At 46.5% G+C, this 21,731-nt stretch overlaps 1 protein-coding gene across 2 annotated transcripts in view; it reads right to left on the minus strand.

Moving 5' to 3' along the window:
- Positions 1-106: 106 nt before the first annotated feature.
- The window catches only part of NSMCE2 (NSE2 (MMS21) homolog, SMC5-SMC6 complex SUMO ligase), a 214,161-nt gene continuing 192,536 nt past the window's right edge, over positions 107-21,731 (minus strand). For both annotated transcript variants that reach the window (XM_059165640.1, XM_059165639.1), the window contains 3 exons: positions 8,720-8,820; positions 8,192-8,298; positions 107-457 (listed from right to left, as the gene is read on the minus strand). In XM_059165640.1, the coding sequence (XP_059021623.1) occupies positions 340-457; positions 8,192-8,298; positions 8,720-8,820 (326 nt within the window). In that variant the 3' untranslated portion in view covers positions 107-339. The remainder of the gene's footprint in view (positions 458-8,191; positions 8,299-8,719; positions 8,821-21,731) is intronic.

Below are 21,731 nucleotides of genomic sequence, written 5' to 3' on the forward strand. Positions count from 1 at the left end.
ATAAAAACCAGCCTGACACAGTAGAAACAGAAAGGCTTGGCACCGCCACGCCCACACCATTGGAACAATTTACACCTTGGGAGGTGCACGGATAGGACACACTGCGGATAATCAAAGTTTTATTTAAAATGATAGAACACTCAAAAATAAACAATATAATATGCTTGGATTTTTGCTGTGACATAGAAAAAGGCTTCCAATTACACTTAAAACCTTCAAGTTTTACCCCAACAAAGTATGCTATGCAGCCCGGCAAGGTGCTCTGAGGAGCACTGCTCTCTCCAGATGGCTGGGGTAGGAGGTAGGCTGCGGACATCCCTGCAGGGAGGTGAGTTTCTCCTACTCGGACGGGCGATTCTTCTTCTTGTTGTGGCTCTCAATAGCCCTTCTGAGTGCTTCATCCTGGATGAGATCAGACATTCTCACATCTGTGTGGCTACAGCCAATTTTGGGGCAACTGTAAAGGAGAAGAAAATCACTTAGCTCGGATGCCTTGGCATAAATGCCCCTCACACACAAGGATTTAAATGAAGATATTTTAGCCAAAAGGAGAATGTTCTAGAAATCGGAACCGATGTGCACTGACTCATTTATTCACCGAATGCCTACCTGAGCCCGTCCCTGCCCAGCGGTGGGAGCACAGGCAGGGGACAAGCAGGGCCCACTTCACGGCGTACACCTTCCAGTGAGGGACAGAGATCGTCCCTAAGTCACCAGACAGCGTGTGCTGTGGGTTCGCTCGCATGAAGTGCTACAAAGGCAAGGAAGCAGGGTCAAGGGAGAGAGTGTGGGGTGAGGCTTCTCTAGCTGGAGTCAGGGCAAGTCTTGCTGAGGAGAGCTGATCTAGAACAAGTGTTGCATGTGACCCTGGCAGAGGCAGCAGCTGAGAACGCAGAGGCTTGGTGGCCTGTGTAAAAAACAAGGTCATTGTGGCTGAGATGCCCGGGAAGAGAGAGGGGGGGGGCATTCGAAGAGGAGGTCAGAGGGTCACAGGGGCTTTGGATTTCATTATTAAAAAAAAAAAATTTTTTTTTTTAAAGTTTATTTATTTAAGTCATCTCTACACCTGACGTGGGGCTTGAACTCACAACTCTGAGACCGGGAGTCGCATGCTCCTCCATCGAAACCAGCCAGGCGCCCCTGGATTATATTTTAAATATGAAGAGGACACCCTGGAGGGTTTGAGATAGGGTAGGGACGTGATGTGGTGTATGTTTAGAAACCCCGGCTCTGGCTGCTGATGCAGAGGCAGGCAGAGTAGGAGAGCCTCGCCACGGTCTGGGGCAGAGGGTTGCATGGCGGAGGATGGAGGCGGTGGTCATCAGGGAGGAAGCGGAAACAGAACCTCTAGGACTTGCTGTGGGGTCAGAGGCACAGTGTAAGGCAAGAGAAGGGCTGGGCTTCATCAGAGCAGGCCCCCGGCTGACGGGCTAATTGGGGGTACCCTTTACCTCTACGGGGAGCAACAGGCGAACCAGGCTGGGGATGGAGTCAGGAGTCCCGGTTGGTCTATGTTCCCTCCTAAATGCCCACCAGTCCTCCTGTGGAGAGACTGCGTGGGCTGGCAGAGACTCAGGGGAAAAGCTGTGGCTGAAGAAATCAGTGTGTGAGTCACCCATGGGGGGAGATACTTAAAGCCACGGCTCTGTTTGGATGTGGTCTCCTCTGAAGGCAGCAGGCCAGAGGAAGTCACCTGATTTCTTCTCAGCGGGAAGTAGACTTGGCCAGTCAGGTAGAGTGCCCAGTCTCCGGAGTGAAGGTGACCTGGTTCTGAACATGGCCAACACCTACTTGCTCCTGATGAGACCACAGGCAACAAAAGCTCTCTTTCTGGGCCTCTACACCCTCAGATTTGAAGTGGGGGCAGAATTCCTATTTCCTAGGGCTACAGGCAAAGCGGTGCTCAGTATTACCCGTCATCCCCTTCTTGCTCTCCTAGGACTAGCATCTCTGATCATCTCTCTTCTGACACATTTTAAGACGCCTGATCTTCCTGTATCCTGCACGTTCGCGATGCATACACGCACGCATTCGTGCGTGCCCTTGCCCAGCCCTGTGCTGGGTTCTAAGCACCCGTCTGGTAAATACAAATTTAGATTCCTGCCCACACACAGCTCTGGCCCAGTGATCTGAGACAACTCTCCGAAAAGCACAGGTATATTAAGACAAAAAAAATACAGCTACAAGACAAGATAAAAAATAACAAATACAAGACAAAAGACAGAAAGCAGAAGGGGAAGAAAGCTGACCATGGGAACTCTGATTTGTCCACAGGAGGAAGCCCGTTTGTTCAACATGAAGGAGAACATTCTCTCTGTGCTTTCTGGACCAACATGTCCTCTTATAAGAAAGGCATTAATCAATGCTATGGATAATATGCTTGCTAACAATATTTATTTTAAACCATGAAAGGTGCTCTGTATGGGGAGGGTCATGTTTTAAAATGTGATCGTAAAAAGGCCCTGGTGGGAAAAAGGATCAGGTATCTGGCCAAGTACACGTCTGTCCGCTCCCCGGCTCTGTGCTGGGGGAGGCCTGGGGGTGCGGAGACCCGTCCTGCACTGGCTGCTCAAAGCGAACGGCTTCTCTAACCCTACAAGTTACCAGCTGCGATTATGAGAAGGTTATGGACACTTTCACGACTTCACAAAGGGGCATTTTCCATCACTCCACCTTCTGCGACATGGAAACGCAACCCAAGGTAGGTCCCCGGCATGCCACATGCTGGGTCACCCTCACGTCACACGTGTCACTTGGTGAAGGTGCCCTGTGATGGTAGGCCTGGAGTCCTCCCCACTCCCGAGAACCAAGTCTTCCGCCCCGACAGCCAGACTGTGGATAAGTGTGGAGGGGGAAGTGGGACAGAGGCGGGGAGGACTTCCCGGTGACATCAGCCGCTCCGTTGGCTGTGAGAGGGCTCTGAGGACGTCTGATGAGATCAAGCACTCACTCGCTGCCGAGCCTGAAGGCTCGTTCCTCACCAGGGGACAAAGGGATGGAGCCCAGGGTGACCTGTGTCCCAAACAAAGAAGTGTGACCTCACTTAAGGGAGCAACTCTGGGGGACAGAGGCATTCACCCAAAAGGCCTCCCAAGGGAGCTGACGGCCTCTTGACACAAATGCAGGCTCAAGAGTGAAAGAGATGTGGGCTCAAGCCTCGTGGCCGTGACCTGCTGGGCAAATGGCTTTCATTCCCGTGCCCCAGTTTCTTCTGTCACGAAGACGACACTGAACGGAGGGCCTCTGGGAGCAATAAGGCGGGCAGTGTGCAACGAGGCTTGAGGAACTGGCTCAGGTTTCCGTTCTAGTCCCAAGGCTTCTGCTCCCAAGGAGCCTGTGGCGAGGAGGCTGCCCCACTGGGGACACTGGTGGGACGCGGGTGAGTAGGACACAGGAGCTGCTGCGGCAGCGTGACAAGGCGCGCTCGGCCCAGCCTGAGTGACGGCCCAGGAAGACTTCCTGGAGGAGAGGCTGATTCAGGAGCTGAGGGAGAGCCTCGCTCTCACCCTATCTCAAACAAACAAACACAGGCTTTTAAGCTACAGAGGATAAGACAAGGCCACAATGACACGATACTGAATCAGGGCACTCCTCACAACACTCTGTGGAAGCGTTAGCGCGTTAATCCCAGGACGTCCCGGTGAGCAAGCCAGGTGTGGCTGTACCGATCCTAAGCTCTCGAGTCATCACTGTGAGCAGTCATTCCTACAGGCCTCGGAGGAGAGGCTGGGTCCTCCGCTCGGGTCACTGACAGGGCAGAACATTCCATCAGAGCATCGAGCGAGCATGCAAGTGTCTACTGAGCAAAGGGAGCCTGGGTCTCAGGGGTCCCAGAGGCTGCAGGGATCTTGGCCTCGGTCTCAGCTCTTGAGTACAAGATTTGGAGTCCTGTGAGCTTGTGGATCCGGGTTGCAAGAATTCCAAGGTCCAATCCAGCTCTGGGAGGAGGTCTACGGATACCTCTGGAAGTCTGAGTGGGATGGATTCCTGTCCCACCTAAACACACCAAGTAACTGTCCATGTTTAAAATAACATGTCACTGAGCGATGAAGTAAGTAACAACAACACGAACAGTCTGGACCTTTCTAACCCTACTGCGATTTGCTGAGCGTTCTGTAGTTCCAAAGGAGCCTTCTTCCCTTAAGTGGTTTGCTTCTCCACTGCCAAGAAAGCACTGGTCCAGGCCTCAGCTGGAATTTCCCCACGTTTCTTTAATCCTAAGATCCCAAGAGATGCTGCTGTTATTTCTGTTCTGCAGATGTAGACGTGGGGGCTCTGAGAGGTGACACGGCCCGCGGGCCGGGAGTGAGCACGACGTTAGCGCTCGGCTCTCCAACGACACGTTCCGACTCAGCTTGATTTTACTCCACATGCTGTTCAGTGGGGCTGTTTGCTACACACAGTTCCTGTTCCTCAGCAAAAAAGGAACGACACGACTGTGGAACACTGGAAATATCTTATTACTGTGACAATCATAAGGCAGCTCTGTTAGGGAGATAACGCACGGCCCAGTTATTCAGGAAATTGTTTTAACGACCGTATTTAGTGAGGACTGAGAGTCTCCACAGTTTTCTCCTGACTCACACCAGAGGAGAGAGATCCTCGCAGAGACTAAGCACGACCAGGAGGATTCCAGTCAGCGCCCAGTCAGACGAGGTACCTGGATCTCCAGTCTGACAAAATGTTAACTAGAACCATCTAAGAGGAAGGACTAAGATTTCTCAAGCTGGATGTGTCACAGACATTTTTAAACAAAGGGGACCTAGAACGGCTCCTTAGGCTCACATGCATCATGGGAAATGACACTGCTTTGCGCTCCGTCAGGAAGCTCTGGAGTAGCTGATGAAGAGGCCCTGAGGTGTAATCTGGCGCCAAATGCAGCCTGTCTCCAGGACTGTGCCCACCGCCCCCACTGCTCCTGTCATCCCCATCTCCCCTATGTCTCTTCCTGGCTCGTCATGCCGCGCCTCAGATGGCTTCATGGGGGTCTTCTTCCTCTGACTGCCTTTCCTCTAATGAGTGCGGTGCCTTTCTGAGGGTCCACAGTGGGCCCTGAGGTGGGTGGTGAGCAGAGTGGGGCCAGCCGCAGGCCTCGTGCTACCCGGAGCTAGACCATAGTCCCGTCCTTGGTGACTCTCAGCCAGCTGTCACATGCTGCCCAGAGCTGCCCCTGAGGGGCAGGTGAGTGGGTTTGACTCCTCTACCAATAATCTCTCTACGATGTCTTGAGCTCAGAGCTCTCTCCCGGGTTCAGCACCTCACATTTTCTGTGCCTTCCAGACACTTCCAAGTTGGTTGTGCTTCAAGGACCCCAAGCTTTGCATGACCCCAGCTGTGCCTCTCATAATCCTTCTTAAATGTGTCTGTCATTCCTGCCCTCTCTGTAGGTGAATGACCCCTTCTGGACACCCGGTTTAGAAATCTCCTCCACTCCTTCTTCCTCCCTTCAATTCTCAACTGCCAAATCCTGCCAGCTGTGCCTCCGTTCTCATTCCCTTCTGCCTCAGACTCTTGCCTCAGTCAGGCCCCTGTCATCTGTAACTTAATCTCCTGCAAATGCATTCTCACTGACGTTGTCACCTCATGCCTCGTTAACCCACCTCTTGAGTTGTATTAGAGTAACTTCCTAACCTCTAGCTTGAGTCACCTTATTCCCTCAGAACCCTGCAGTGTTGTCTCATGCCTGCAGAATAATGGCAGCAAGACTGAGGGCGGCGGTGGGGGGAGGGGTACAGTTTACCGAGTCTTACCATGGGCCAGGGGCCTGAAAGTACTTCACGTATATCTTATTCGAGTTTCAAACATACCGGGGAGGCAACTGAAATCATTATCAGCAATTTATAGATGAGGAAACTAATGAAATCATGACATTTAACATCTCTATAATGAGTCTTTACAGCACTCTCCTTCCTGTTCTTGTGCAGAGCTTCCTTCTACTCTCCCTCTCACACATAGGAACCACAACTGTGCCTTCTGACCACCAAGTAGAACAGGCTCTGAATGGGGCGAGCCTGTTGGCCAGAAGGACTCTTCTTCATCATTCTCTCAAATTCTTCTCATTTTTTCAATGCCCAGTAAAAATACCACCTTCTCTCTGAACCACCCCCTCCACTTCTTCCACTTGGACTTAATCGTTATTATCTATGTTAAACGTTAATAATCGTTATTAAGTTATGAGAATCTGCAGTTTGCAGAATCTGTGCGCATGGTAAAGAAGCATGACAGAGAAAAGACACTTTTCTTTTTTTTTTTTTTTTTTTTTTTTTTTTTTTTTAGATTTTTTTTTTTTTTTTATTTATTTGTTAGAGAGAGAGAGAGATACAGAGCGCAAGCACAGGCAGACAGAGTGGCAGGCTAGAGGCAGAGGGAGAAGCAGGCTCCCTGCCAAGCAAGGAGCCCGATGTGGGACTCGATCCCAGGACGCTGGGATCATGACCTGAGCCGAAGGCAGCCGCTTAACCAACTGAGCCACCCAGGCGTCCCGAAAAGACACTTTTCTAAGTGACAAATGTCACTCACGTGTGTCCAACTAGCACGTACAACTCAAAAAAGCCAAAGGACGTTAGAACGTCGAACACGTGATTAGGAAGGCCCACTGACACGTGAGTGAGCCTGTTCGTGAAGTCACCATCCCCACCCTGGGACTGGTGTGAGAAATGTGCTTCGCTCTCAGTGCCTATCACAATAAGAATGCAAGAGCTGTGAAACAGAACTATCTGGCAATATCTATTCTCAGCAGTCATCATTTTTGCAAACTAAAAGGTTGTTTCTCAGAGAATGAACACAGAAAGAAGTCAGTGGAAAGGGAAGGCTTAGAAGTCCAGAAACAAAGGAAATTATATTCACAGGGAACGTGGAAGGGTCACTAGGGAAATCCAACATCTCAACGGTAAGCAGAGACTCAAAACAGATACAAATGTACTTGAACACTCTTAATTTTGCAGCCATGAGGGCATTTTTCTGGGACAAATACGGTGAATGACTTGACTGAATGACCATCAAGATATCTCGAGTCTCGAATACCCAATCTCTAAGTCCACGCCCATAAGAGGAGTGGTGGGGAATTCCAATTCTGGGTCTCCACCAGCAAATTTCTGAGTGATGGAGAAGCGAGCCACACATCAAAGTGACTGTTATCAGAAGTCCATTGAGAACTGGTCACACCTGCAATTCCATTCCTACAACAAATCTGCGATAAGAGCACAAGAAATGCCAAACTGAATTATGGTGCGTCTAGCCAACCCAGGATTCCATGTTATCACAGGCACGGAGCCACGGGAGCCACCGTCCTCCTCCGAGGGTGTGCACCGGGGGTGGGGGTGGGGGGGATGTGTGGGCGGGGCTGGGGGGATGGCAAGGGGGTGGAAATACATATAGAATACAGGTAAAAGGAAGATTCGCCAAACATTCCAATTAAAAAAAAAATTCTCATTGCAGTGATTCACAAATTTACTTGAACCTTTCAGGAAGTTACTCAGATAATTAAAGATATGAAAGGTCTTCCTAACAATTTAATCTTGATCAAGACCCCTGGATACAAATCTTACCTCAGAACGGCTTAACCAAGTTAGCTGTATCGCAGGATGCAAGAAGACTTGCCATTCCTTCTTGTGTAAGTGTACACAGAAGGGGACAAAGAAATCTCTTAGTATCACAGTTCCCCTTAATCTTTTCTCAGGCTATAGGACAGTTTCACGACCATTCCTTTCTTTCTTTCTTTTTTTTTTTAAATAAAGATTTTATTTATTTATTTATTTGACAAGAGAGATCACAAGTAGGCAGAGAGGCAGGCAGAGAGAGAGGGGGAAGCAGGCTCCCTACTGAGCAAGAGCCCGATGCGGGGCTCGATCCCAGGACCCTGAGATCATGACCTGGGCCGAAGGCAGAGGCTTGAACCCACTGAGCCACCCAGGCGCCCCTATTCCTATTCTTTAATGATGAAACTTGCACCCGATTCCTTTCCCTCCTCTCTTGAAGGTGTGGCTGAAGTTGCTTCAGCTCCTTCCTGAGCAAACGACTCACTTTTCCGTCATGTATTGTTTCTCCAGAAAGCCAGCTTCCGTGCTTACACTACAAGGGAGGGGAGTGGGCTTTAGGGGGGACATGGAAGTGTCTTTTCCTCTAGTGTGGGCACATCACCGCTGACTGACCACCGGTGGGAAGGCTCCCTTCCCTTCCGGCACCGACTCACCAGGCCTTTTTCTTCCGCCTGTGTTTGGACTCAATCATGCGCACAATGGCTTCCTCTTCATAGGTGTGTCCGCACACTTTATTTTTCACCGGCTTCTTCATTTCCACCTGCAATCAAGGACACATTCAGCTTTCAGGAATGAGAATGATCCACTTCCGGGAACTTCTCCAAGTCACTGTGATTATTTGGAACTGTTTTTTTCCTCCTCTGGGGGCTTCCCGTGTTCAGGCTCAAAGCCTCGTGGCTTTGGATCACTGTTAGGGCAGATGGCCATGGAGGAAAACGCAGGGAGACTGTGGCACCAATGTCAGCTGGCCCGTGGGCCAAGACTTTCCTCCAGGATCCCTCAGGGCACGGCTGACTGAAAAATCTTGCCAGCCCGGGGAACCTCCCCCATATCCTCCTGGACCTCATCACCTTCCTTTCCTCCCTCCTTACCCTAGATGTGAAGTCAAGTTAGAACGCAAACAGGAGTCTTCTACGAAGAGAACTGCTTTGTCTTTCTGGGAAGGAGGGAGGAGAGAGTACCTGAGTAATGGGGCAGATGAAGTTGGTCTGACTTTGGGTCACAATCATGTCTTCATCAACTCCTTCTGTTCCATCGGCCTCTCTGTCGGCTTGAAGACCATCTAGAGGGAAAAAGGGAAGTTGCTGAGCCACGTTGCTCTAACACGGCGCCAAGGACAGGAGGGAATGGACGGAAGGAAGGAGGTGAATGGTTTCTCAGGGTCTGTTGGGTGCTAGGCAACCTTGCTAGGCATCTGGATGCACATTAACTCTTCAGCTCTTAAGAGAATCCTGCAGGGTAGGTAGGATTCTGCCCATTTTTGATAAGGAAACAGCATCAGAGCAGTGAGATAACTGTTTCAAAGAATTAATTTGTGAGGGAGTACTGTCCTGTAATCAAGAATGTGGCTTTGGAGTCAGAAGGGCCTGGTTATCTCTTTCACTTCCAGCTGTGAGACCTTGGGCTAGCAAGATCTTCGTTGAAAGCTCTACTTTATAGCTTTGTTGCAAAGATTAAAGGAGATAAAAACGTAGCATGCTTTGCAAAGCCCCTGGCACAAGAAAACCTTCAATAAATGGTAAATACCATTAGCTAGCTCAGGGGTTCTCAAACTTTTTGGTTTTAGGACACTTTTTTATACTTTTTTGATATTACTGAAGACCCTAAAAAACTTATTTGGCATTATAGTTATCAGTATTTGCCAGAGAAGACATTAAGACTAAGGATTTTGAAAATATGCATTTATCAATTCATTAAAAACAAAAACCACAAAAAAACCCCAGAAAGACTCCTGGGTTATTTGTCTGGCTTAGTCAGCAGAGTATGTGACTCTTGATATCAGGGTTGTGAGTTTGAGCCCCACACTGGGTGTAGAGATTACTTAATGTAATAAAACTTAAAAAAAAAAAATTTCCATTACCTATTAACATAAGTGGTATTTTTAAAAAAAGATTTTATTTATTTGATAGAGATTACAAGTAGGCAGAGAGGCAGGCAGAGAGAGAGGAGGAAGCAGAGAGCCTGATGTGGGGCTCGATCCCAGGACTCTGAGCCCATGACCTGAGCCGAAGGCAGAGGCTTCAAGCCATTTGAGTCATCCAGGCACCCCAACATAAGTGGTATTTTTAAAACTAAAAGTAATCTCCAATTAGCATGGCACTGTTTTTACATTTTTGAAAATATCTTTATTGTTTGGCTTAATAGAAGACAGTTTGAGCGGCACCTGGGTGGCTCAGTGGATTGAGCGTCTGACTCTGGATTTCAGCTTTCGGGTCGTATCTCGGGGTCCTGAGACTGAGCCCTGCATTGGGCTCCTCATTCAGCAGGGAGTCTGCTTCAGATTCTCTCCTGCTCCGTCTGCCCCTCCCCCACTCTCTCTCTCTCTCTCTCTCTCAATACATAAATAAATAAAATTTTTAACTAGTTTAGTGGAATTTTGATATCTGTATATGCATCCAGTCTGTTGTGACGTCATGTCATGAAGACTCTGGAAAAATATACTTATGGAAAGAGAGAGAGTGAAAAAGACAAGTGACATCTTCGTATTATCAGGAATATAGTCAGGACCTCGTGGGTACCCGGAAAGGTCCTAGGAGAACCCTAGGGGTCCCTGGCCCACACTTTGAGAACTGCTAAGCACACCCATGGTAAAGCTGCCTTTGGAGAGACTATTTGTTTCTGAAATTGATGTTCTTTTCACTTCATCACATTTGCTCCTTACTGAGGGCAAAAAGATAATGGATGGCTTTCGAGGGGGATAATGACACTGAGTATATCATGTGAAAGCCTTTCCTTCTGGAGAAGGGAGACACCATTTTGTACAGACCTCAAAGATCAATAGCTTTTTTAAATGCAAGTGTTGACAGTGTCTCCTTCCTCCTTCTTCCGCGCCTCCTGTCCTTACTGCCTCTGGCTCCCCTTCCTCCTTTCATTCTGGCAAAATAGCATCAACGTTAAAAACTGCTTTGCTTCTAATGTAGGAGGGAGACTCCTGCCTCAGGTTCAGGTGGTCCTGCATACCGTTCTTTTCCTAGAACTGACGGCCCGGGCCTCCGACCTTGGCCAGATGAAGTGCCTGTCCAGAAAAGTGTCACTGGAGGCAGGAAAAGGGCCACAGAGCACTTGTTCAAGGTCACCCAGTGAACTAATGGCTGGCTCCAGGGATTCTGCCCCTAGTTACTCTGTTTTTGTAGGGATTTCACCTTGTTTTACGGACTATTGCTCCCTGTATGTCAGCTTGTTGTGTTTTCCTAGAGAAGTGTGTCCCTCAAAGCAGCTCTCATTCTCTGAAGAAGGCAGGTAGAGAATTCAGAGCATAGGACTTCCCAGGTAGGGCATCTTTAACCATTGGCCAGTCAGGGATGGTGCCTTTTAGCCTTTCAAGGACCTGTACAAATGTCTAGGCCAGGTGTGCACAGGTGGCTTATCGTTAAGCATCTCCCTTTGGCTCAGGTCATGATCCCCGGTCCTGGGATTGAGTCCCACATCGGGCTCCCTGCTCAGGGGGGAGTCTGCTTCTCTCTCTGCCTCTGCTCCCCCCTGCCCCAGGCCAGCTTATGGTCTCTCCCTCACTCTCTCTCTAATAAAATATTTTTAAAAAGGTGTTGGTAATCAAAAATGTTTCATTTGGAAGCAATATGTAGGCTGGATTTAGGTTTAAACTTAATAATTCCCAGTATGCTAAGATAATTGCTGATAAATTAATAGCCAATTACTAGTTACTTGTAATCAACCTATTTCTAAAGCAAGACTATAAAGATATTTTTGGGGTGTCTAGGTGGCTCAGCTAGTTGAGCGTCTGCCTTCAGGGTCCTGGAATCGAGCCCCACATCAGGCTCCTGCTCAGTGGGGAGCCTGCTTCTCTCTCTGCCTCTGCTGTTACTTCTGCTTCTGCTCTCTTGCTCATGCTCTCTCTCAAATAAATAAATAAAATCTTTAAAAAAAACAAAGAAACAAAAAACTATAAAGACATCTTCAAAAAATTCTGTCAGCTATGAAAGTATATTTAATGTGGAGTTTGCCATATTGTGGTATGTTTGCTGTGACGTGCGATGGGACCTAGGAAGGGTTTTCATGCTTCCCCGGACCTGTCTTTGCTATTCACAGAGTGACCGTTAGACTCCTAGAGGAGTCCTTCATCAACCCAGTGGCTGTCCACAAGGGCTCAGGAAAGGTGGACAAGGACCAAAGTCAAGAACCAGAGCTAAGAGTGCTCTGCCTCTTTAATTCACTTTCCAAAGCCACCTCCTGTGGGCACCTACGCCAACTTCTAATTGCGTGTTAAAAGTCACAATTAAGGTCTCTCTTTGTCCATTTCTTACAGAGAGAGCTTCTTCTGAACTGATGGCAGATTTTCTTTTTCCTGATTTCTGACTATATATGTGATACGATGGAATTCACCAGAAAATCTGTTAGATGAATAACAGAGTTCCGCCAATGGGAAAGGCTGTGGGTTTGTTTTTTCTTTTCTATTTTTAAATTTGAAAAGGTAGAGGAAGCAGCAAAGCACAACTCAAATGCAAGGCCGACCACTAAGGAAGGCTGCGTGGGGAACTCAGAACTGTAGGTGGCTATCGACATCCGTGATCACGAAAGAAGGTGACAAAAGACAGAGGAAGAATGCCAACAGTGAGTAATAGTTCACGGACGGGAGTCTAAAAAGAGAAAGATCCTCAACAGCTAAACCTCTTTTGAGATAGAACACTTCCTCACCCCAAATCGATATTTATAGAAAGTGATATCAATGTTGGGATCTCCGATGTGCTGGCGGAAGGTCACATCTGTCAGTAACTATCAGTCACACTCATTTAGTTGATCCAAAGGTAAGACTTGTTGATAAGCTTGGTAAAGGAAGACTGGAGAGAAAAATATGAGTTTTTAAAACTGAAGTTATCTATCCTAATTCTCGCAAACATCTGAGAAATCTGAAATCTAAAAACATTATAGGTTTTGATCAGAGGTAGGCAGGGAATTCGTATATCAGTGTACGGCTCTGTTTTGTTGGCCTGCTTAATTTGAAGACTCAAACGAGTGTGTAGGTTCTGCGAGCCACACTGTCCTCCCCCAGATTATTATTTTATTAGTAATAACACCTCAAGTTTACTGCCTGCTATACAGCCACCACTGCACCGAGTACCTTATATACATTATGGCCTTTAATCCTCACTAAATACCTCTGAAGAACAACTCCGTTATTATTACTCCTCCTGCATAGGCCAGAAAACTTCTGCCCCACACTATTTTTAAGGCAAAAGTAGGAAATAGAGATATTATAATAAAGAAATAAGTGGATTAAGTCAATTTAATCATTATTAAAGAGAGCACAAGTTTTCCTTATTATAAAGTGAAAAACATGAAAATTAGTCATATTGTGTTCCACGCACATGTACCAGGTCTGTTGTTGGAAGTAAGTGTCAGCAGTCAACCTGCGATCTGGTGGGCAAATCTGAAATCCGCCCCTTCCGTCCATGCCTGGGCCCAGGGCACCCAAGCCATGTGCGGACGGAGGAAGTACAGACAGGAGCCAAGGTCTCCAGAGTACCCAAAGGGATGTGTTGGGGTGTGACTTAGTAACTTCGGATATGATTTCTCCAGATGTCATAAAATGAACATGAAGAGGAACGAGAAACCATGGTAATGCCTGAAGTAGTAACCAAGTGCCCAAAGAATTTCAAAATTTTATGAATATTCCCCTGTGATGGAAAATTAGGGGGTGGTGAGGGCATCTGTTGAACCCCAAGATGTGGGTTCATGATCAGTCAGTTATGACTGGTAGTGAAGAGCTAAACGGCTCTGCCTTCGGTGGTCCCCAGTCAGCCATCATCCTTCTAGCTGCTCAAGTCAAGACTTTTGGAATTATTCTTAATTACTCATTTTTCTTCATTCCTTACATCTGAACCACTGGCAAGTTCTGTTGACTGGTTCTAAACTATATTCCCTAAGTCTAAATCGAGTAAATCTAGCCCTTCTCTCAATTTCTACCTCTCTGACGTCCCAAGCTAAAAAAGAGGCCACCTCGGCACACTCTCTCACGGTGCTGGGTTGTGACTCTCGAAGGCACAAAGTCGTAAGCACTGTTTGCCTGTCTCCCTCCCTTCCTCCTTGCCCCTCCCCCGTTCTCTTCCCAGAAAGAAGGGACTTTGCGGTCTTGCTCACTGGTGTTTCCTAGAATCTAACTGTCCTTGACATGTAGGAATAGTTCAATAAACATCTGATTACACATCTGACGAAGCGCTTCATCTGACAAGGCAAGGGTGGGCACATTTTTCACAAGGACGTCCTTACAGGCATGGCAATACACACACACACACACACACACACACACACACACACACATCCTCGCACAAGGATGACTTTATAGCTTTTAAACAAGTAACAGAGACAACTTCACTCCAGCTTGGGGTGCAGCCTTGGACTCTGAATTACATGTCAAAGGCAGGAAGTAAATATAAGTTTTACAATTATAGTAGGCTGTGTGGTAATTATAAAGGAGAGTCCAGACATGGTCTTGTGGTCAGAAAATACATTTGGTCCTGGCCACACACAGCCCGAGTATTAGTCATTTGTCTGTCTTCAGGCATCCCAAATTTGGCTACCAGTAAGACAGTCTTATGCCAGCTGGGAATAAAAGTTGATTACTGTGTGCTTTTTCAATTAAGCCTGAACATTTTTCTGAAAGTACTTTTCTCTTGAACGTTAGCGGCATATGAAGAAAATACTTTGCAAACATCTCCTGACTGCTCAAAATGCTTATTGCCCTGTCCAGCTTATCTTCCTCGCACTATTCTAGTACAGTATATTTGGAAGGGCTGACCCGGTACACGGATTTGTAAGGGGGCCTCCCTAATGGGCAAAAGAACACTGATTCCAATTGAAACAGTGTGTGTGTCCAGGTTAGTTCCTGACTGTTTCTCCTGCCCCATGGCCTGTAACCTACAGCTGGGTCTAGGAGTGGCCCCACCTGTGAGCTGGGACTGAGACTCTAAGTAGAAAAGGAAGTACGTCAGCAGGCCCAGTCCCTCTGGCTTGGAATTAAGAGCAGCGTGTGTGTGTGTGCGCGCGCGCGCGCGCGCGCGCACACGCGTGCATGCACGCAGCTGTTGCAGAATTAAGATGTAGATCATGTCCAGATAGGGTCTACATAATTAAAGATTTCCAAGATGTCATAACCTTCCCAGCACAGTAAAATTCAACAGAGATTGAATTAATACAATTCAATCAGAACACTGGCTAGAACATAGTAAGAATCTAGTAAATGTTATGTAATATCTATATCTATCTATATATATATCAATGTTACATACTTATATAATTGTAAATTGTTACTGCCGCTATTATTATTTTGACCACTATGATGTGCCAGGTACTGTCCTTGGTATTGGCAAAGAATGGTCCTTGCCCTTAGGGAACTCAGTCACATAGGACCTTACATATACAGTACAAAGCAGTTTTGCGAGGATGATGCATGTACAAGACACTGTGGAAAGAAGCTCCCGGGAGAGAACAGAGTTGGCCTCTCTGAGGAGCTCACCTCTGATCTGTGTCACTGATAAGTCTCTTTCAACCTACATTACTGCTGCGGTCCTGCTGCCCCCTTCAGTGTGAGCATTTCACTCAGAGCCTCCTCAGGTCAACGTTCTGATCAGTATTCTTCCTTTTCTTAGCTGTAATCTGCACTCCTCTCAGAATCCATCCACTTGGAGAAGCTATCCAATCCAACCCAATCAACCCAGTCCCTGCAGACAATCTCCTTTGAAATCCAGTAACACTGGCTCTACTGTATTCTTAACTTGAATTTCTTCATTATTCAGTTGCTTCATGAAGACAGAAACTGTTTTCCAGGTAGACCAAAAGCTCCTTGAGGAGAAGCACTGTGTGTTCAAGTCAAGGCAACTCAACTCAAGCTGCATTGACTGAACATCTGCTCCCAGCCAAACATCACACAAATGCCAGGTCTAGATGCAAAAAGGATGAAGACTGGGTCTTGTAGGAGAGAGTTACAAATACTAACATTTTGCACAATAAACATAATAATAAAAAATGTGAAATCACACATGTGTTTTGAACAAAGTACACAAGTAACCCAGAGTTTCTCTGAAGGTGGGGTGAAGAATAAAGATGAACCTCCAGAAGGAAGTGGTGAGTAGGCCAGGTTCTTCTGGGAGGTAAGAAGTGGGAACTATTGTAATTAGGAACGTGGGCTCTGGAGACAGCCTACCTGGGTTCGAATACTGATTGCATCACTTTTAGCTGGGTGCTCTTGGGCAAGTTACTTTATTTTTTCTTTGCTTCAGTCTCCTCAGTCGTCAAATGGAGCTAATCATCATACCTCTTTCATGGACCCGTATGAGGACTAAATGAGTTGATCTATGAAAAGTTCTTGGAATGGTATCTGACAAACAGCAGGTGATCAGTAAATACTGTTATGATTATTGATATTATTATTCAGAATTCCCCCAGAGCTAGCATAGAGTGGGTGTGTACAACATACATGCTCAATTAAATAAAAAATCACATGCTATGGAATCAATCCAAGAGAAACAACATGACTGTCCAATCCAGGATTTGAAACAGGATGAGTGCTTCCATGCCTCAGGGCAGAGTGAGACCTGAATGAGCCCACTTGTGGTTGGCTGACACAGCACTATTGACATCTTCAATCTGTTGCCTGTTTTCACTTCCATGGCTCTTTCAACACACTCTCCCAAGATCTTGAAAGTAAACCGAACGAACAGTTTTAGATCATTTCTTCTTCCAAGTGAGCTGACATTTTAAAAAGATGGACCCTTTCACATTATCATGTACTTGTTAATTTAACTACTCTTGTTTCAGACATATCCTTTCCTCAGTACATGACATCATGTACTAATTTGCCTCCATCTATTTAAATACAGTCATATGTCAAAATGTAAAGGCTTGATTTATTTTTTTTTAAATATTTTATTTTAGGGTGCCTGGGTGGCTCAGTGGGTTAGGCCACTGCCTTCGGCTCAGGTCATTATCTCAGGGTCCTGGGATCGAGTCCCACTTCGGGCTCTCTGCTCAGTGGGGAGCCTGCTTCCCTTCCTCTCTCTCTGCCTGTCTCTCTGCCTACTTGTGATCTCTATCTGTCAAATAAATAAATAAAATCTTAAAAAAAAAATATTTTATTTTATTTGAGAGAGAGAACTCGAGCCAGGTAAGGAGGCAAGGGAAGAAAACCTGAAGCAGACTCCTCGCTGGGCACACAGTCTGACACAGGGCTTGATCCCAGGACCTTGAGAACATGACCAGAGCCAAAGTCCAGCGCTTAGCCCACTAAGCCACCCAGGCACCCCACAAAGTACGAAGGTTTTAAAATAACAGGACCCAGTGCATTCTACCCATGAGGCAAAAATCAATCAGTCAAGATCCGGTCATACAGTATCCATTTTAAGCCAATAAATATTGAAAATTTCGCCAAATTCTGTATTTACATTTAGTGCTTCTTATAGGATATGGTTTATAAATGATCTTCTCTAGGTTACCAAGCAAAAGCAGGAAATCTAATGTACACCTTCTATTTCTTTGTTTTGGGCCATTAACTAGAAAACCACAGGATAGGAAAACCTGACTAGCCAGCACTGGGAGGGTCTACAACTCTTAGTTCTTTAGATCCATGGTAGAGTACAAAGCAAGTACAGATCAGAAGGTGAGAAATCCCTTTCAGGCTCATCTGAGGTATTCTTTATTTTACATGGTTGGAAATACCACCCATCCAGGCATCCAAGACAGTACATGTGACTTGTTTGCACATCCTTTCCCATCTCTGTCTTTAAACTTTAAACAAACTTCACTCTGTCTCCTCCCCTCTGTTCTCACTGCTTCTGCCCTAAATCAAGCCCCTGGCATTTCCTATTTAGAGTATCACAGAAAGTTCTTCCTTTATCTTTCTGCCTCAGCCTCTCTGTGATCTAGTCCCCCCACTCTAGGTAGTTATCTTTCTGAATATGTGGCCTCCTAAAGGGGACAAGACTTCATTAGCTCGCCCAGAGCATCTTCAGTTCCTTCTGCTATCCACCTCGGGCCCATCCCGCGTAAACACCCCAAACCGATGACTGTTTCCCTTCACTTGCCAAGCTGTTGTGCACCTCTGCTAGCCCCCTCAATGACCGGGCAAGCTCTCACCACTCTTCAAAACTCAAGTCAAGTATTTCCTCGGTGAAGTTCAAAGCCAGAGTGATTCCTCCTTCAGCTTCCTGAGTGTCTTTGTACCCATGGTGATCGTTGCTTCCTTCTCTACCTTCCTCTCATGCTGAATTCCTACTCTACCTTTTTTATCTTCATATTTTCAGGGAGCCCAGGCAAGGCGCAAGAACTTAAGAAACGTTCAGTGAATGGTCTGTTGCTGAAACAAGAGACTGCTTTGACTGTTGTAATACAGAAACTGATAAAATGAAAACAGTGAAGAAGACTGTTCTAAAGGCATATCATTGTGGAATAAGACAAGCTGGTCCTTGATCTACTTACTAATTTTCCAGAAGGGATCCACAGGATGCTGCGTAGGTCATGCCACTCTACAGTCTCTGCTCCACATCTGTGCAGAAGCAAATTACCAAAATGCAGGAGGACAGAGGTCATAGTCCAAGAAGTAAGTTATCCTCCATGATGCCTTTCGATTGGTTCTGATTCTATCTGCCCCAAGCCATTGATGTTTGTAGGAAAGTATAACGATCAGCCACCAAATATGTGAAAATTATCTTGCATTTGTTGAGTTCCCCCAGGTAGAGCAGACTGCCTGTGCCATCATGTTCAAGTCCAGCAGTTCTTACAACAGAGCCACACTGGGGAAAGCTCCTTATCTGACAGACTAAATTTAACTGAACTATGGCATCAGCGCTCACAAGATCTGATAGCAACTGAAAACCATCTTTACCATCGGAAAATGCTTATGTTATAAGGTGTGGTGGAAAAGATGAGATTCAAGCTATATATGTAGTATGATTAATTAATTTTGAAAAATGGCATATATAGAAAAAAGACTGAAAGAGGATGACAAAGTCCTGAAGTCCACCGTGTCCCTGTGAGTTGATGGTACAGGAATCAGGGAAGATATCTAAGATTTCTGAAGAATAATTATCTAGTTCTCACTTTCCACATCCAGCAGTCTTCATGAGACCAAGTAATACGAATGAGATAAGTGGAACTGACAGCAACAGGGACAGGACGGATTTGTTTATTTGATTTGTCAAACTGAAACAAATTATGAAATCAAGTCCAGAGATCATAACATTAAAAAAAAGGAACTTTAGAGTTTATACTTGCTCAACTTTAAAACTGCAGAGTTTCAACTTTGGGTAACACAGGGACTATGACACCATTTCAAGCCCTGGTATTTTCTAGATGTATGATCCTAATAACATTTGTACTATTTCAAACTTGTCTGCTCCCCTACAAGGCAATCAATATATGGCAATTTCATGTTTCTCATATTTTCCCCCCCTGGCCTCTCATTTCAGAGCTCCAGACCAAAAGAAAAAAAAAAAAAATTAAATACATGAACAGAACAGGAGGCTTTGATAATAGAATAAAGCTAGGGCTAATATTGTATTTTGTTTTGTTTTATAAAGTTTCTCCGGATTCAGTGATGCATTTGTAACCCCCAAGGATAAAAGGTGAAGAGCCCATGAAGGCATCCATTTAGGGACAAGCTCAGAAGGGGAAACTCTCGGGTCACTTGGTGAGGCCAGGCCTGGAGGTGGACGGCCTACCTAACTCCTACAGGATTGACTCGGCGTGGTTGTTACAAAACGCCGCAGAATCTTGGTGATAATTAAACACGATTACTTTTCCTTTTTACTTGCATTTGATGAGGTGTATCAACATTTATTCTTGATATGTTTAAAAATTTGTTGTTTTATTTAAATTTTTTTTTAAAGATTTTATTTTTTTGACAGAGAGAGAGATTACAAGTAGGCACAGAGGCAGGCAGAGAGAGAGTCTCGGAGGAAGCAGGCTCCCTGCTGAGCAGAGAGCCCAATGCGGGGCTTGATCCCAGGACCCTGGGATCATGACCCGAGCTGAAGGCAGAGGCTTTAACCCACTGAGCCACCCAGGCGCCCCTAAAAATTTGTTTTTGATGATGGCACAGTGTAGTCTTGTTAAAAAAGAAAGAACAAATGAAGGAACAATCCTCAAAGTGCACTCAATGTGGAAGAAATTTAGAAAGGTCAGAGCCGGAGGGTCCAAATCTAGTGAGGCTTCAGGATGCTCAGCGGCAAAGTCAGCGAAGCCACCCAGATGCAGCCCGGCTCCCCAGCTTGTAGCGCGCTCCCAAACAATCGGGGCAGGGCTACCCAGGCTTCCAACGGTAATGAATCCATAGACGCTCCGGTCGGCCTGGACATCTGTTTTCAGTTTGCAGGGTCTTGTCTGAAGTTAGTCTAACAGGAAACACACCAAAAAAAAAAAAAAAAAAAAAAAAAAGGCCTGCCGAGTAGAAAGAAGAAGTAAAATGAGAGAGAGAAGGAGAGAAAGGGAGAAAGAAGAGGAGGAAGGCGGGAAGCGACGGAGGTGGGAGGGAGGAGAGAGACCGAAGACGACACGCCAGGAAGGAAGGAGCTAAGGGATGTGGGAAATGGTCCGTAGCACAGAGCCCAAGGGAAGGAAGCCCCGCTTACATTCTCCAGTACCAAGTCCTGGTCCGTACGCCTTCCTTCCTCTCCCCACACCCCCCTTCACTTTCCAGCCGCTTGCAAACCTTCCCCACAAGCAAAGAAGACATGACTTCAAAATCGGGATCAGCTTAGGACAGAGCTCTTGTGAATGTGTACAACAGATCTGAGTCACTTGTTCGTTTTGTAAACGTGAAGAAATCACACTTTCAAAACTTCCTCCTTCATGACATTCATAGCACTTGATAATATGCTTAGCGTGGAACATTTACTCCTTTCCTTATCCACACCCAGAGTGTCAAGAGGGACAGGCTTTCTCACTGAGAGCTCGCCCACAGCAGCAGGGAGAGCGGCTGTGGTGCCCGGGAGTCCGGCTGAGCTGCACAGGAACGCGAGAACTGAGGAGCGGCCCAGGAGAGCGACTCGGCAGGGCCACTGCCTTCCTCTGGGGAGCCTTCCCAAGGACACCCCCACCCCAGCCGCACCCTGGACACTTAACACGTCATGGATAATTATCTGTTCATGTCACCATCTCCCCAACTGATCTGGAAGCAACTCAAAACCAGAGACCACTTCTGTCCCTCTCTGTATCCCTAGCGCATGGTGCATGGTAGGGGCTTGGTGTCAGGACATGGAGTGCCATCTTAAGGGGTCCTTGGTGGCTTCAAAATTGTTGTATTCCCTGCCTAGCTCCCCTGCAGAGAACGCTTCAGTGCATGACCCAGAGAAGAGTTCTACAAGGCGCCGATTTCAGGAGGGTGGGTCAAACCCAGATGTAGGTAGCACTTGGCACTGCTAGAAATCAACGAATAGGTGTTAAATTTCCTGCAGGTACCACTCTCCATGACTATTTTGTGAGAACACGGGGAAGATGAGATAAAACGCTCTGCCCTTGTTAGAGGGAAAAAACCTAATGCATCAAGGTAGTAACAGAAACATCTTGGGTAAGGAGATAATTTCTGAAAGCACAAAGCAGGGTGCCAGGATGATCTTGGTTTTCATGTTCAAAGCCCATGGGAGGTCAAGCTTCTGCACTCCAGTGTACAGTCCACATCCATTCATAAGCTCCAGAAGATCGCATTAATGTGAGTGAAAGAGACGTGAGCAGGAAAGACAAAGGAAGTAAGGAAGGAGAACAAGAGGAGAAATGAAGGGCCTCAGGACTTGCTTTACAAACACGACAGAGGAATATAAAGATCTCCAACAACTCCCTTCCTGAGCTGAGGGTGACGCCGTGGGCTTACAGCTATGCTCCCCAGCCGGAAGTGGGGGTCTAATCTAGATCCGAGTGAGCGGCGAGACGGCACCAAAGATCCGGTGTTGGACCGGATCCCCCCAACATCGCAGGACAAGCCTATCTTCCAGCTCTTCCATTTCTCTATAATTCTCTTCCCTCCCTAAA

This window comes from Mustela lutreola, chromosome 3 (assembly GCF_030435805.1).
Source record: "Mustela lutreola isolate mMusLut2 chromosome 3, mMusLut2.pri, whole genome shotgun sequence".
Lineage (NCBI taxonomy): Eukaryota > Metazoa > Chordata > Mammalia > Carnivora > Mustelidae > Mustela > Mustela lutreola.